This window comes from Poecilia mexicana, unplaced genomic scaffold (assembly GCF_051168715.1).
Source record: "Poecilia mexicana isolate PSO_F unplaced genomic scaffold, ASM5116871v1 scaffold_7, whole genome shotgun sequence".
NCBI classification, from domain to species: domain Eukaryota; kingdom Metazoa; phylum Chordata; class Actinopteri; order Cyprinodontiformes; family Poeciliidae; genus Poecilia; species Poecilia mexicana.
In genome coordinates this window covers 11,187,397-11,203,475 of record NW_028263376.1, presented here as the reverse complement: position 1 = coordinate 11,203,475, position 16,079 = coordinate 11,187,397, and the positions used below count along the sequence as shown (strand labels likewise).

General features: G+C 37.4%; 1 protein-coding gene across 1 annotated transcript; it reads right to left on the bottom strand.

The window, feature by feature from the left end:
• Nucleotides 1-3,939: 3,939 nt before the first annotated feature.
• LOC148158369 (excitatory amino acid transporter 3-like) lies at nt 3,940-14,173 on the bottom strand. Its single transcript, XM_088007508.1, has 13 exons — nt 14,119-14,173; nt 11,609-11,749; nt 11,300-11,392; nt 11,120-11,228; nt 10,819-10,861; nt 10,669-10,731; nt 8,414-8,601; nt 8,068-8,175; nt 6,518-6,640; nt 6,237-6,431; nt 5,970-6,104; nt 5,526-5,630; nt 3,940-4,486 (listed from the first exon to the last, which is right to left on the bottom strand). The coding sequence occupies exons 1-13, from the start codon at nt 14,171-14,173 to the stop codon at nt 4,375-4,377; spliced, it is 1,470 nt and encodes a 489-aa protein (XP_087863634.1). The 3' UTR covers nt 3,940-4,374.
• Between the last annotated feature and the right edge of the window lie 1,906 nt (nt 14,174-16,079).

The window sequence follows — 16,079 nt, the reverse complement described above, 5'->3', positions numbered from 1 at the left end:
TATCTATACATATATAAATCTATATGTAGATATCTCTATATCTACATATCGATATCTATCTATCTATCTATCTATCTATCTATCTATCTATCTATCTATCTATCTATCTATCTATCTATCTATCTATCTATCTATCTATCTATCTATCTATACATATATAAATCTATATGTAGATATCTATATATATATCTACATATCTATCTATCTATCTATCTATCTATCTATCTATCTATCTATCTATCTATCTATCTATCTATCTATCTATCTATCTATCTATCTATCTATCTATCTATCTATCTATCTATCTATCTATCTATCTATCTATCTATCTATCTGTCTGTCTGTCTGTCTGTCTGTCTGTCTGTCTGTCTGTCTGTCTGTCTGTCTATCCATATATAAATCTATATGCAGATATATATATACTGCTCAAAAAAATAAATGGAACATTTCACTCATTCATATATATATATATATATATATATCAACCTCTATCTATACATATATAAATCTATATGTAGATATCTATATATATCTACATATCGATATCAATCTCTCTCTCTATTTAAATAAAGATAGATATTGATATATAGATATAGATATGTGGACATGTGCAGTAGAGACCAAAAGTTTGGACACACCTACTGTTATGTGCTTCAGGCACATTATGATTTTTGTCTATTTCTTTTCTTTGTTTTCTTATAGACTTTAGTTGAATGACCTTTTGTTAATATATTTTGGAGTTTGGATAATTTCTTTTTGGTCATTTAATTACGTAAATTTGTGGCGCTGTTGGTCCGCCTATAAATAGTCTGGCTTTCGGCATGTAGAGAGCCTCCCCTCCATCCCCGCCTGGGCTCCGCCTTTCCACTCGCTTCCGCTCGCTCCACCACCACCAGGCGCGGTGTGCGCTAGTCCAGCCGCTGTGGACCGCAGCTGAGGTTTCCAGCCTGCCATGTGGTATTTCTGTTAGCCTTTGTTTGTTTGTTTTTTTGTTGTGCTTTTGGCCTGGTGGGACCAGTTGTCCTGTTTTCAATCTTTCTTTTGCATTAGGTTCTTTTTGCTTTAGTCTAGTACTAGTAGGGGCTTCGATGGCCCTGTATAGAGTTGGCCCCCTGCTGTACCGTTTTGTTATGTTTGATCGGCTCACCAGGTCCAACTTTCCGTTATTACTTTTGGGGTTTTGTTTTTCTTTATTTTTTGGGACACGGGATCTGAGGGCCTGAACTCTATTTTCTTCACAGAAAATCAGAAGAAGCTGAACTAAGAAAATCAAAGTGAGAAGCATTTATGAATAAAATATTTTGTTGAACCCTCATCTTTTGTCTCGTGTCCTCAAATATGTTGTGCCCTTGGTGGATGTAACACCTACTCATTCAATGAGTTATTTTCTTGACTATTTGTTCAACCTCAGTGCTGGATTTCATAGCTCTGTAGCCATGTATGAAGGCCACTGTAACCCCTGAATTCAATTATTTGGATGGGAAGCTAATACTTTTGCCAAAGTTGTGTCTTTCAAAATACACCAAACAATTACAGGTTAAAATTTTCTGATGATACAGTTCAACTTTCATGAGTTTGTACTTTTGTGTTTTTATGACGTAAAGCACCATGAACTGCCTTGTTGCTGAAATGTGTTATAGAAATAAACCTGAACATGAAAGTTGAACTGTATCATCAGAAAGTTTGAACCTGTAGTTGTTTGGTGTATTACAGTGTATTAAGCTGCACTTCTACACTATTGTTAAAGTCAGATGTTTTCAGTAATGTCTTGTGCTTAAAAACAAATCATGTTTCGCATGATTCATTTTTTAGTTCATAGAAGTATTATAGTAGTAAATGCCCAGAAAGCCATGTCTGGTTTCCTTAGATACGTTCATTTTGGTTCAAATACTATAAACAGTGTTTATATTTATCTTTTAAAAAAATAATAAAAAACAATGTGTTTCTAATAGTGTTAACTCATAAAACTCATAATGGGCTTTTTATTAATAAAACTGAACATTGATTAGTCTGAAAAACATTGCTGACATACTTTGCAGCACTTTTAGCCTGTGACATATTTACAACATATTCACTGATCATGAGCAAAACTGATGGCAAAGAAAAAATAAATTACTATTGTGCTTAAGTGAAGCCAATTCACCTGTGCACTGAAGCACTGCATTGTCTTCAGTGCATAAGTGATGTTTCTTCTTAATGAGTTCACATTCTAATGTTTTTACAGCTTTGCACTTTGAGCAACCCGTAGGATTGTTTACCAGCTGAAGAATTAATTCCAGGCTACTATCTGAAGCCAGGACAGTGGTAATTTGAACTCAATCATCTTGAAATTCCTCAAACGCAAGAAGAATTACATCATCTGTAACAGAAACATTGACGTGACGAGAGCTATTTGCCCCAACTATTTCAGTATGCCTGTCCAGAGATCCTGCAGTGTCTGCTAGTTTAATGGTTATATGTCCTTAAAATGTTGCAAGAATATTTCAGTGTTGCTGAAATAAGGGTCTCTCTGATTCCGCTCATGGTTAACTAAAACCTCCTGATTGAGATTACCACTGTGTTGCATCTATTGTAGGAGTTTGCAGGGAGTCTGCAGAGCTATCAGATCCAGCTGATGCATGAGAAGCAACAAGCTGCTGATCAACTTGTGCAGCAGTAGTTTAACGTTTCACCGCTGTCCCTCATAACTGCTTAAAAATAAGCAACAACAGAGTGAAAACTATAGATCAAAGAGAATAAGTCACGCCACCATTTTGGCAATATCTCAGATATTTAAAAAAAGAGACTAAACAATAACCATCAATGTCGACTGATATGAAATCATAATGTGGTTTTCAGTCCTATTCACACCATTTATACATTAATGAAAATGGCAGAAATCTAAAACCTGGACAGTCTAATCTACAGGTGCATTCGGTGGACTTGGTTTCCACAACTAAATGTCTAATATTACAACCTATAGGTAGCAAAATTAGTCGACACTAAACCCCATGCTGAGTTGCCCAGCATAGATGCCACCAGTGTCACCTGGTTGTGTGAGTGCAGAACTCTATTGAATTTACATGCAACATGTTTGAAAATGTCTCAATTGGTTTCTCTGATCCAAAGAGGACATGTGCACACCAAAAAATGAATATTCTTACATTTGTTTGGTAGTTGCTTGGAAAACGGGAACCATCTTGAAATTCCAATTATAGAAATCTGACAGGAGTTGATTCAAAGAATTAGCTTCTCATTAATCTCATTAGTAAGAACCTGTTTTTTCTTAAAACATGTTCAACAGACAATAAAAATAATAACTAAACAATAAGTAGTCAGGCGTGGCATTCATCTTGAAAAGATGAATGCCATCTGGATTTTTGTGTGGCCAGTGGTATTTATGAAAAGAGGGGATTTTGAAAGGTACATATACCAAACGTTATGCTTACATTTGAACAATTCTTATGAAATAATATAATAGTCCGTTGCCATAGAGGACATAGTTAGTTAGTTGATGTCATCCTGTAATCTTCTGCCTTTTTATGAGGTACTTTATTGTAAACAGCTCCCTCTGCTGGTCAAAGACTGTTTTTACAAGTATGAATGCTTTCAGAAATTAAGATTGTTCTTGAACAGCAGCAGAATGACTGACAATTTATGAAGATAAGTTAATCTCAAGAAATGATTTCATGCAATGTTCATATGTTCATTCATAAAAATGAAAATTATATTCAATTAAATTATTTTCGAAATGAAAGCAGTAAATTTGTTCCTAAAACACAAAGAGCTTTATTTACAAAATGTTATTGTATCAGTCAGTGAAACTTTGTATATAAAGCAACTGTCATACACTGAAGTTTAACTCAAAATTACAGAGGTTACAAACAGAAGGACAGGCATTTAACCATTAGACACACAATGAAATGAGCTATATAATCAAATCAAGAAAAACAAATAAAACAAGTAATTATTTACATTAAAACTATAAGGATTAAGAAAAAGAGTTTTAGAAGATGAGGAAATGAAGAAGCAGGTGTTGTTTATTGAGGATACTCTGGAGAAATATTTCAGTAAATACAAAACGTAGTAAACATGCAAAAGGAAAAATAACAACAATAACATCTAGTAAAGATGAATTATCTTCAAAAACATAACAATACTTATAATTATTAACAACTTAAAGATGAATAAATTAAGAATATAGATCATTTAAAAGTTACAAAAAACTGAAATACTAGAGAAGCTAAATAAATACAAATGAATAAACTGGCATCATCCTACTGGAAATGTATGCAAACAAGAAAGTGATCAGCTCAGACACCCCAGGATGTTGACGTCCCAATCCTGAGGGTTCAGCTTGTTGGTGTTAATATGGTGCTGAGACGATCCCCTCACTCACTTAGGTGAAATGGATCTTGGAGGGGAGGAGGAGGACGCGGTGGAGGAGATGAACTGGTCATTAAGATCCAAACATAAGTCCAACTTGACCTGATGAATGGGATGATTGCTAACAGGCAAAATGGAAAACAAAAACATGGTCTGTATCAATATGGACAAACTGTGGCTAAAGTACCCCATATCTTACCACTTGGTGGAAATTACTTATAACAATTTATTTTCACCAGAATTTGTCCCAATATTTTATTAAATATTTCAAAGGAAAGTACTACAAACTGGATATATCCCGAGTGCTTTTTAGATCATTGTTATGCGGGTCAAGAGAGTGAATAGCGCACAGTCCACTAACACAGCTCAGAAAGAGACGTACACATTGTTGACAAAGTGTTCACTTGTCACACACACATACCTGAGCAACATCCTAATCTCAATCATATGATGTGAGCAAACCGGTAAAATTCTTCTACCCCAAAACTTACTCATCAGCGTCGCTCCTTCACCCTGACGTTCCTTCCTTCCCTGGGGGGGCGGGGGGGAGGGGGGGGGCGATTTATGTTTTCGCATCCACCTGAACAATGTGTAGTTGCGCCAATGAGACTACTATCATAGTTTATTTCATGATAGACTATTTCAGCTATCGTCTGAAATAGTCCAAAGCTGAAATAGATCATGTGCCAGAGGTGTTTTTGTATTTTTTTTTTCTTTTCTTTCCTGAGACAACCGGAACGTTAGAGTTGATCGAGGGTGGCGAGGGACCAGCTAATAATTTAATGGCAGTGATATTAACCGGAGGATCTTCTTCCTGGCAGCTAGCATACATAAAGACAGGGGGAAAGTCTTTGCTGCACCTTTTTTGTTACTTTTGAGGCAGGATTTGAAACTCCAAACAACACGTCCACACTGGTCTAGAGTCCAGTAGATGAAATATACTGATTGGAAGTAGTGTACAGATGGTATCCTATCATGGTACCATGCTCACATTCACAGTTTCTTCTGAGAGTGACCTATTTGTTCAGCCTCAGTGCTGGATTTCATAGCCCTGTAGCCATGTATGAACCCCTGAATTCAATGATTTGGATTGGGAAGCTAATACTTTTGCCAAAGTTGTGTCTTTCAAAATGAAAAGATGGTTTTATAATTTAACGTACCCCATGCCATCGGCCAGGTTTTTCAGCTCATTCCTGCACAGATGACTGATGACACCCATACCAAAGCAGTCACCCAGTACATTCACCATGGTGGCGAAATGGTCTCTGAAGAGCACAGAAGAACATAAGAAACATGCTGTCAGATTCAACTATGTTATTCTTGAAGGTTTTATTTCCCTCACTGTACAACAGCCAGGTGTACCAGCTCTTCTCCAGCTTATCCCATCCCTGTTAACCACATCCATCTCAAAGGGTAATTTTATCAATCGTTGCTATACATGCTCTTTACACAAGTAAGGGCTCCTCAAACTCTTGTTTTGCGAGTTAAAATCTTGTCTTGGTCAAAGATATCCGTAAGCTTTCTCATAGCAAACCATCAAGAATGACTGAACAGTTTGATTAAGGTACAAGAGTAGGGGACAGTAAACATCAAGTCGAACTTACATAAACCACTCAAAGGCCATCAGAATGGAGACATCCCTTGCAGGCAGTCCCACAGCGGTCAGAATCAGGACGGTGCTTGCAGGTCCCAACATTGGGACACCTGCAGCTCCAAAGCTGGCGACAGCACTAGTCAAACTGCAAACCAAGGACAGCTTCCATGAGCATTTCTATCTCAACTACAGCACACAACTGTATCAAAGCCTTTCCTTTTAACAATCCCAAGATTCACATTTTCTCAATTCCAGACACATGTAGGAAGCACCTTACCCAATCGAGAATATATGGCCGATATCCAGGTTGATGTGAGATAGCTCGGCAATAAAGACAGCAGCGATCACTTCATAGATCGCCATCCCATTCATGTTGATGGTGGAGACGATGGGCAACGTGAGACGGCAGAATCTCACATCAACCTTCATCTTCTCTTCACAGCACTGAAGAGTGATAGGCAGAGTGGCAGAGCTTTGGCAAAAAGCACATCCTTTATTGGTTCATATGTACATGAGAAAAGTGTCAATCTTTGACAACAAACAACCTAAACATCTCACCTGGATGCCATGATAACTGCATTTAGCAAAGCCCTGTAACTATGCCTGAAGACCATAAAAGGGTTCTGTTTGGTGAACACAACGTAAACCAAGGGAAGAACAATGAGGGAGTGAATTCCAAACCTGAAAGAGACAACAAAGTCATGCTCAGTGTTAAAGACATCCAAAGCAAAACTATTCACTAACCTTCATCTTTGACATTTCTATATATTTTGTCATGGTAAAACCGGACAGTTCAGTGTGTTTGGAGCAAAGCTAGTGTGTTTCCACTAGCTTTGCTAGTGGAAACACACTAGCTCATAGAACCAGTATTTGTGACATTCTTCTTTGCAAAATAGCATAAGCTTCACAGTTTGCCACAAATTATCAAATGAATATAGGTCTGTTCTTTGATTAGGCAATTCTAGCACATGAATAAGCTGCAATGTAAAGCTTTCAATCCTTTCACTGCAGGTTTAGAGTCGTTCTACTGATAGAATATGGATCTTGACACAGTCTAAAGTCTTTGCTGCCTCTAACGTATTTTCTTTCAGGATTGAGCTGATTGCCCTCTTTCCATGAACTCTGTCTAGCGTTCCTGTCCCTGATGCAAAGAAACATGTCATAGCATAATGCTGCCACAGCTGTCTGACCAAGGGTAATGGTGATATTACGGGAATTTGAAGTTTTAGTTTTCAATCACATTTTCTGTCGCAACAACATCTACTTTAGTCTGATCTGAAAGCTTGGGATATTGTTTTAAAAAATAACCCTGCTTTGTAAAAACTTTTTTGGTCTTCGTGATGCTTTTTGTTCAATAATGTTCTCTGACAAACCTAACATTGTAATGTTAGTTAAGCCCCTTTTCCACTAAACCGGGTCTAACCGGTATGGTCCCGGTCTGTCCTGCCCAGATTAATTTTCATTAGCAAATTTGGTGCAGGTCTGCCTGGCCGCTCTCAGATTATTGTACCTACTTTAGGGTAGTACCATCCATAACTTGCCAGGTACGGCACTAAAGTGATTTGATTGACAGCTGACTACACTACATTCTTTAATTGGTTCATGATTACCTCATGGCAAACTCCAAATAACTATTACAGTTTATATGGACCACTAACATACTGTCTGCTATCAGACAGCTAAGTACAGAGGAACAATTATAAGTTTAATCACAAGCAGGGCCAGGAACACATGTATTAAGCTTTGAAGCACACTACCTAAGGTAAAACTGAACCGCTCATGAACTGATTGGTGCACGACTTGCCAGCGGAAAAGTGCTTTTAGAGCACTAACCTAACTATGACGGGGAACATAACTTTGTATCAGTCACGTCTCGGTGCCATTCTACGCCTAGAAAGAAAAAAGGCCGACTAACAGAGTTTGGTTTGTTAGGCCTAACAGAACATCTGAAGGGAACTGCTTTAACTGGACTTGTTGGTTGGGGGCATCTGAGTAAAGAGATTGTCAATGTTTGTATTCATAAGCACTGATCTTCTCCCTGAAATTAATGATGCTGTTCTGCAAATACATTCAATGCAGCAAAGCTGAAACAGACACAGTGGACATACCCTAGAAAAAGCACCAGTAGGAGCTTTCCAAGTTTAATGACAGCGTTCCAGTCTTCAATCTCCAACACGTGGCATGTCATCAGGAAAAAAATTCCAACTGGCATGTACCTGAAGCAAAAAATAAACAAGATTAAATAAAACAGATGTTTCAAATATATTTTAACTAACTGTTCGTTAAGAAAGGAAACTGCTGTCCTATGTACAAAAACTGAAACCACATCTCAATCATACAGTACTGGTGATTTACTCTCGTGCTTGGCCTGAACTAATTAAGGAAATGTCTTTACATTAAAAAAAAAAAATCTAATTGTATAAAAGAGTGAACTTATGTACTGTTTGATCTTACCACAGGATATACTTGAATATGATTTTTATTGCATCGTTCATTTCTCTAGCGGCCTTCACAGTGATTTTTGCCCGGACTCCCACCCTGTTTAACAGGATGCCAATGACGAAAGACCAGGTGATCAGTCCTAGCATGTTGGCTCCAGCAACATAACGGCCCATCAGTTGCTTCGCCGTGTCATTGAACCCCTAGAAACACAAATAGGCTGGCTTTAATGCTAGGAGCAGTTTTATAGGAGTACTGCACCTTGTTGGACAATCCATATCACTTTTCTGCAATAAGTCACACTAAAGGCTTAAACTTTGATGTATTTTACTTGGATTTGTTTTGTGAATGACCAATCCAAAATATTGCATAGTTGTGAAGTGAACAGAAAGAAATTCGAAGGTTAAAAAAAACTTTACATATAAGAAGAATAAAATGAGACATCAATGAGTACTCAGTCCACACTTAGGACTGTGACTCCCCAGTGCTTCAACACAAATATATTGGACAAAGTCTATCAGACCTGTACGTCCTCATAAATAAATATGTCTAAAATAAAAAATTTAACAAAAATGGTGCTACTTTGATCATTCTTGAAATCCACGAGCAGAATAGTCCATGGGCCAGACCATTTTTTTTTTGTGAATTTCAAGGTGGCAAAGTCTGTCAATATTTTTGAAATGATACATGTTTTTTCCATTACCCACTCTGTTCCTCACTATGTGGGAGGGCCTTTAGCGCAGCAACTGGTCAATTCTCCGCTGAGGTTTGCAGTGACACTGAATGGAGAACCTCAAGGTTATGGTTCAGATGGACTCAAAGATATTTCATTTTATTTTATAGAAATTCATTGCTGGCCCAAACATAATGATAGAGGCTCCGATCAACTGATTAATTTGCTCTATATGAAATCGCTTTGGTGCCTACCCTGATCGGTCCGGCTAGCACTACCCTTGAAGTAGGTATGGAAATCTGAGAACAGCCAGCCAGAGCCGCGCTGGATCTGCTAAAGGAAAATGAATCTGGCTGAGACAGACTGAGGCCAAAGCAGTTAGAGGCAGGCTGGTGGAAAAGCACCTTTAGGAACATGACAGACAATGAGCCCACAGAAAGTGTGAGACAGAAGCCTGTCTCACACTTTCTGATAAATAGGCCAATACAGCATCCTAAAGTCTATGTAAGTGTACATTTCTACTATTACTGATTAACTATTTTATAACTAACAAACTAGACACGAGTGACACGCTAAACTAAACCCCCACTAACCCTTTTAACACACACACCAAAGAACCAGTTAAGGTTATAGCCCAAGTCTGTAACTTCGAATTACAGCTCATAATCGCCTCCCATAGACAGACAGTGTAGGCATATCATACATTTTCTGACTCCTTAGAGTCTGTTGAGTATTTTAGTTGTTAACTCTTGTGTCCCCGATGTCCCTGGATACCATTGGGATAAAAGAAATGTATCTAGTTTGGTCAAAAGGTGTGGAAAAATGTGTATTATTTTTGGTTTAATGACCTCTAGTGATCTCTGTGTTGTTCAGATAGACTCAAAACCTGATTTAAATGAAAGCCAAGAGTGTCTCCTTTAAGATGATACCAAACATTATATTATAGACCCTTGACAAATGCTCATACCATGAGCCTAAACCACACATACACCAGTCTCAAAAAACAGAATTTTTTCCAAAGGGATTATTAACTTCATGAGCTGATAACTATGACACAGCTACCATTTAGGAAGGGCTATCATACCAAAATACTAACTAGAGATATGTATATTTTCAAAAAATATTGATAGACTTTGCCACCCTGAAATGGACAAAAAATGTCAAATTTTGGCCTCTGGCCCATGGACTAGAATACTTTATTCAACAGATTTATTGTTTTTTCCAATCCGTACATTCAACAGTCAAAGTGTATTTACAAGAAATAAAAATGAAAAATTTTATTGAAGCAAAATTGTAAAAAATGTTTGTGTTACAAACGTAATAGCTACAAACTACTTACAGTTAGAGTATTTTTGACTGCAAAAATGGAAAATTTAGCTTCTTCACAAAGAGACCAAGCTTTTGCATGTTCTCAAAATTGTTCAAGAACAGCAGTCGATTTAATTGGTGATTTTGGTACCGCCAGCTAAGGGGTTAAAGTGAAAGAAAATATGTTCAAGTTTGTGGTTGTAATGTGACGTGTGAAAAATCTCAGGGGTTATGAAGACCTTCGGGAAGTGCTCCAGCATAAAAACAAAGATCAGAAGAAAATACTCACTTTTAATGGGTTAATGATGATGGTATTGTCTTTTGGATTGATCTCAGTAACCACTGTCTGGTACTGGGAGAAAATAGAAACTGTTTGGAAACTTTCCAAACTCAACATGGAACGTTACACAGTGAGTTGTGGTGCGGAATAAAAACATACATGCTCGAAGAAAGCCTGAATGAAGCTCTCTGGAATCATGTTCCTATGGGAGTCAAAGGAGAGTCAGAAAAAAAAGAACTTGTAAACGTTAAAGACAAAAAAAAAAAAAAAAAAAACATGAGCATATTATTTTCACCACTATGAGTTTCACCTTAGGAGTTTGAAATTATGAATTTTCTATAATTTCACATAAACCAAGCTAGTTTTGTTAGTTGTTAGAGACAATAAAAATCTCAATTCTTACTTATCTATGTTGAAAACTATATAAGCAGGACTTTTGTCTAAACACTTATTCTCTCACCTGAAAATATCCATGAAAACCAGATGCATAGAGTATTCTGGGACATGTGATTCAGCGTATCGAGCTGCTGATTCCGCACCAGGCTCAAACGTGAGCACTAGAAACAGTCCTGCAACAAAAGCAATTACTCAATACACGCTGGCGGTCTTAATGTACCTATTTTAAAAACTGATACTTTACCAAGAACTACAGCCAGAGTGGTAGTGCCACAAACGTATAATAATATGTAGACGGCTGTTTTCCCAGACAATCTGGTGTTTAATGCAGTTACGCCTGAGAAAAGAGATGAGAATCACAAGTTCACTTGGTGCCTGAGCAAAGAGCAAGACAACACACCAGTTTATGACTGTCCAAGTGAAAGTCCAAATGTCCTAAGTGATCTTCATCTTTGAACACGTTTTAGTCACAAGAAATAAGCAGTGAGAGTTTGAGCAACATTTACACAGAGTATCCAGGAGAGGTGAGTATCTAGATTCATATTTAACTTGCCTGCAATCACGCTCGTCACAATGAGGGGCACAGCGAACATCTGAAGCAGGTTTAGAAGCACATCTCCTGCCATTTCAATCAACAGTTTTGTTTCTTTAGATATATGAAAACGAAATCTCAGCAAAGACCCAGTGCCTAACCCTGTGGGGGAAAAACATGACAAATATAATTGATATGTAAAAAACACCCATCAACCTTATCAATGGTATACTTTATAACAGCCATAAGAAACAATTGGGAGTGTTTTAATGTAAATGATAAATTATATATTTTGTAGACATGTTTTTAAAAGTTTTTTTATTTTTTTTTTCAGTTTGTTGTACTGATCAATATTAGCCGATACTTTGGGGTTGAAAACGTGTGAAAATGCCTTCACAAAACAAACTTAATATGACATTTTAAAAAAACAAGCACTTGAGTTTTTGAGGCTCTCTCCATATAAAACAAGACATGTGGTCCAACAGCGTTATGTCTGGATGCTTTGGGTCCAAAGCCCAACAAGGTGCCACAGATTATTTTGACTGCAGCATGTTCCACAAATTGTGAGTGCAAAAGATGCCTGAGTGCTTAGCGTAGCCGGACTGCTGAAAAAATTTATTTGATAAAAACAAAAACAAAAATCACCACGTTTAAACTTTAATACTGTACCATGTTAATGAAGAAACAAAAGTGAAATTCAACATCCACCAGAGACCAGAAAACCGGCATGTTGCCAAATATGTTGAATATTGATATTGAATATAAAACAAATACAAACTCACATTTCCTTTGTGGGTTCATATAAAACTTATTAATTTTTTACAATAACAATTCAGCACTCATCATATTCTTGGGCTCAGAGCCAGTCCTAGCCTGGTAGGCACCCTAATCAGTCTTGTTAATGAATGTGTTTATGTATTTGGAATGTAGTTTGTTTGTTTATTCACTGATAACTTAAAGGTAAATTAATATTGTTTGGAAATTTATTTTGCCCACTATAATCTGCAAGTAATTTTGGTTCATTTGTTTGTAGGTTTTCAACCTGCTTGGTGCGTCTACTCTGACCACTCAAACAAATCATGGTGGTCTTGTATTGAAAAGTGAAGTGATTTAAAGACAAAAGAAAAGAGAAATAAAAAGATGACACTGAGATGAGTTGTTCCTGCGTCTCTTTGATGGGAGCACGCCTCTTTCAAGTTTGGGCAGAAGCCGAGGTGTTTGAAGAGGCCAGAAACTTGACAATGCATAATGCATTTCTGCCAGGAAACGCTCTCCAGCTCTCAGATAAGACATTACAGCTAAGTAAAACTATTATGTTTAGTCCCTACAATGGACTGGTGACCGCCTCTTGCCTGTTCACTGCCAGAGATAGGCACCTGCACCCTTGGCGACCCTATAAGGGATAACCGTGTTGAATAATGGATGGTTGGAACTTTAATCAATTATAAATTAAACAGTAATATGCTGCTAGATATTAACTGACTAAAAAACATCTGTGTTTAACTTCCCCTTGTTGGAGACAGCTAGCAGGAGGTTGAAAACAATGTAGAGGAGTCTTTAAATTCATAGAGGTCTTGTTGCTGTGCCATAAAGTAATCGGCCTACAAATCTGGCCTTCGAAGGACGCAGCCCATCAATTCGGACACAGCTTCAGAACCTCTGGTTGAGAAAGGGAGAAACAATTAAAGGCTCGGGGAGGAGGGTAAGTAAATACAAGAACATTTGTGGACAATAAGTCCATAAAAAAAATTAAAAATAAAATATTCATTGTATCCCTGTGTCCTGGAATGCAACAAAGAGAAGTTTTGGGAAAATCCTGTGCCACGTAATTAATTTTAAATTATATTATTTTACATTATTTTTCAAACTTTAGTTTTTAAAATACCAGAATTTTCATGACGGTCTACTTTTAGTCTGATGACATAATTCCCGAATGATAAATCGTACTTAAGCCGTCTCTTTCTAATGTTTACTTTTTAATCTTGAGTATCTTGGATGGATACGTTTTACTTTTACTTTAGTAAAAACATGTTGAAGTAGCGTTACTTTTACTAGTGTACAATTTCTGGGTACCTTATGTGTCCAACTGACCTGGCAGATTCACTGATGTCTTTCCAATTGCTATATCCATGTTATAACATCAATAAGCTAGTTTTGATAAAGCAAAAAAAAAAAAAAGCAATATGCTGCATATCTATGGACAGAGAAACGTGCTCAATATAAACTGAGTATTTCCACACTGCCATTCCCCTGTCCTTTCATGACCAACAAATCAGTTCATATTCAAACTTCAGCTACAGTTCAGTAGTGTCAGAAGAAAATACAAGAACATTGTAAACATTTCGTTAGCTGTAACGATTTCACATTTAAAATATGCTTTAACTGAGTTAAACATGCCATGGTAACCTGACTTGTTTATATGTAAGTTTAACATCTAACCTCCAGCTCATGCAGCAGCAAACCTGCCCGAAAAATAAAACGATAAGAAATCACAGGATAATCAGCAGTAGAAAAAACATGTTTGTACTTACCCAAGGCAATCATAGACAGAATGGACCCCTGAAATATGCCGTCTGTTCTTTTCATTGTTTCACAGAGGTCCAGAGAGCCGAGACAGATGGGCCAGTCTCTCACACCTGTTAAAGACGATCAGTTACCGTTTTGTGTCCAATGCTGACATTTGTTCCCCTTTATAAAAAATGCCCTGAAAAACATGTTTGGTCTCCATGGATACCTTGGTGAAATGTATGACATAACTTAAATACTTTAGAATTATTTAAAAATATATAATTTTCAGTGATTTGATGTGCTTTAAAAATCAATCATGTTTCGACTGAGTCAATTTGATTAATTTGTTAAATATGATTAACTTATTTAAGAAGTTTCTGGCTTAAGATGATCTTATTGTTCTTATTGTTCATTTTGGTCCTAGATTCAATTTCTTGGAAAATGCAAAGAAAAGGAGACCATGCCTGGTCTCCTTGGATACCTTGATTTTTGTTCAAATACAATAAAAAATACTATTTTAAGAACAATAATAAAAAGGCAGTGTGTTTCTAATAATATGTCTAAGTCACTGAATTGTTTAGTTTATGGGGTGTTTTATTAAATTTGACCAGTCTGAACAGCATTGCTTACTGTGTATTTAGGCTCTAACATACTTAAAATTGGACTGAATTTTGCAGAAGTGTCATTAATATTAATTGTAAAATGCAATCAGTTTCGTTTTGAGATGCTATGATCTTTTTGTTAGTCTATGGCAGTGGTTCCCAAACTTTTTCTTCTGCGCCCGCCCCCAGTGGTTTCCAAACATTTTCTGCGCCCCCCCCCCCCACCCCTCCCTATGGATTACAAATGGCTGTCTGATTGAAAAGACGCATGGGGGGGGGGGCATCGACTTTTTTGGGGGCAAAATGAATGTACATAGCTGAAAATAGACACCAACATCGGTGGCCTACAAGGTGCTTGTTAAGCTTAAGGTTCTGTATTGATATTAGCTAGTCATCTTTTAGCTAACATTACCTGCATCCAGCAGCTTTACTCAACTCAGTCTGTTAGTTTGGAGGGAAAAACTGTGAAAAGTTCTTTGTGTTTTGCTGGTTTGCTGCCGTGATTCTAACACAAACCTACGTAGCTCCCCCCAGCAGCAGCAGGTCTCCTTCACAGGTGTAAACCCAGCGCGAGCGTCGTAGCGCTCATGTTGCGTTTAAAGGCGGCTCGGAAAAATAGGTTACAACATGTTAACAACGGATTAAACAGTTTTAACTGCTGATAAAAGTGACAGAGGACACAAATATGGGAAGTGTGGAAGCCTCTACTGTATCAAATTGACATAGGAATAACAGAGAGTTGGCCATTCTAAGGTAAAAACCCAGAGCATACAGTGTTCATGGTTTGTTTGTTTTTTTCATCCAGACGGCTTCCCGCGCCCCCCCCTGCAATGACACGGCGCCCCCCTAGGAGGCGCGCCCCACAGTTTGGGAACCTCTGGTCTATGGAAACATCTGGTGGACTGGTGCGATTCAAGCAATCTAATCCTGAATGTCAACAAAACAAAATAAATTGTTGCTGATTTCAGGAAAAATCTGCCAAGTCACACACCCCTCCTCATCAAGGGTGCCACAGTGGAACAGGTCAGCAGCATTAAACTCCTGGAGATACAGATCACCAATAGTTTGACCTGGTCCCTCCAAACCTCTGGTCTGGTGAGGAGAGACCTGCAATGTCTGCACTTTTTATGTCGGATGAGAAACCAAAATATTAATCTTTTATTGTATATATTTATATTGATACTTTTCTATTATTACGTATTTATTTTATTATTGGAACCTCGCAATGGATTTTTGCTTAATATGTATATTTTAAATGTGCCAATGAATGAAAATAAAGTCTGTCTATATCGATGTCTAAATTCCTGGAGAAATGTCAGGATTGTTAACTGTGGTGCAGGAACCAGGATAGCATTTCTTTTGTTTTGAGAGAATCTATTTCA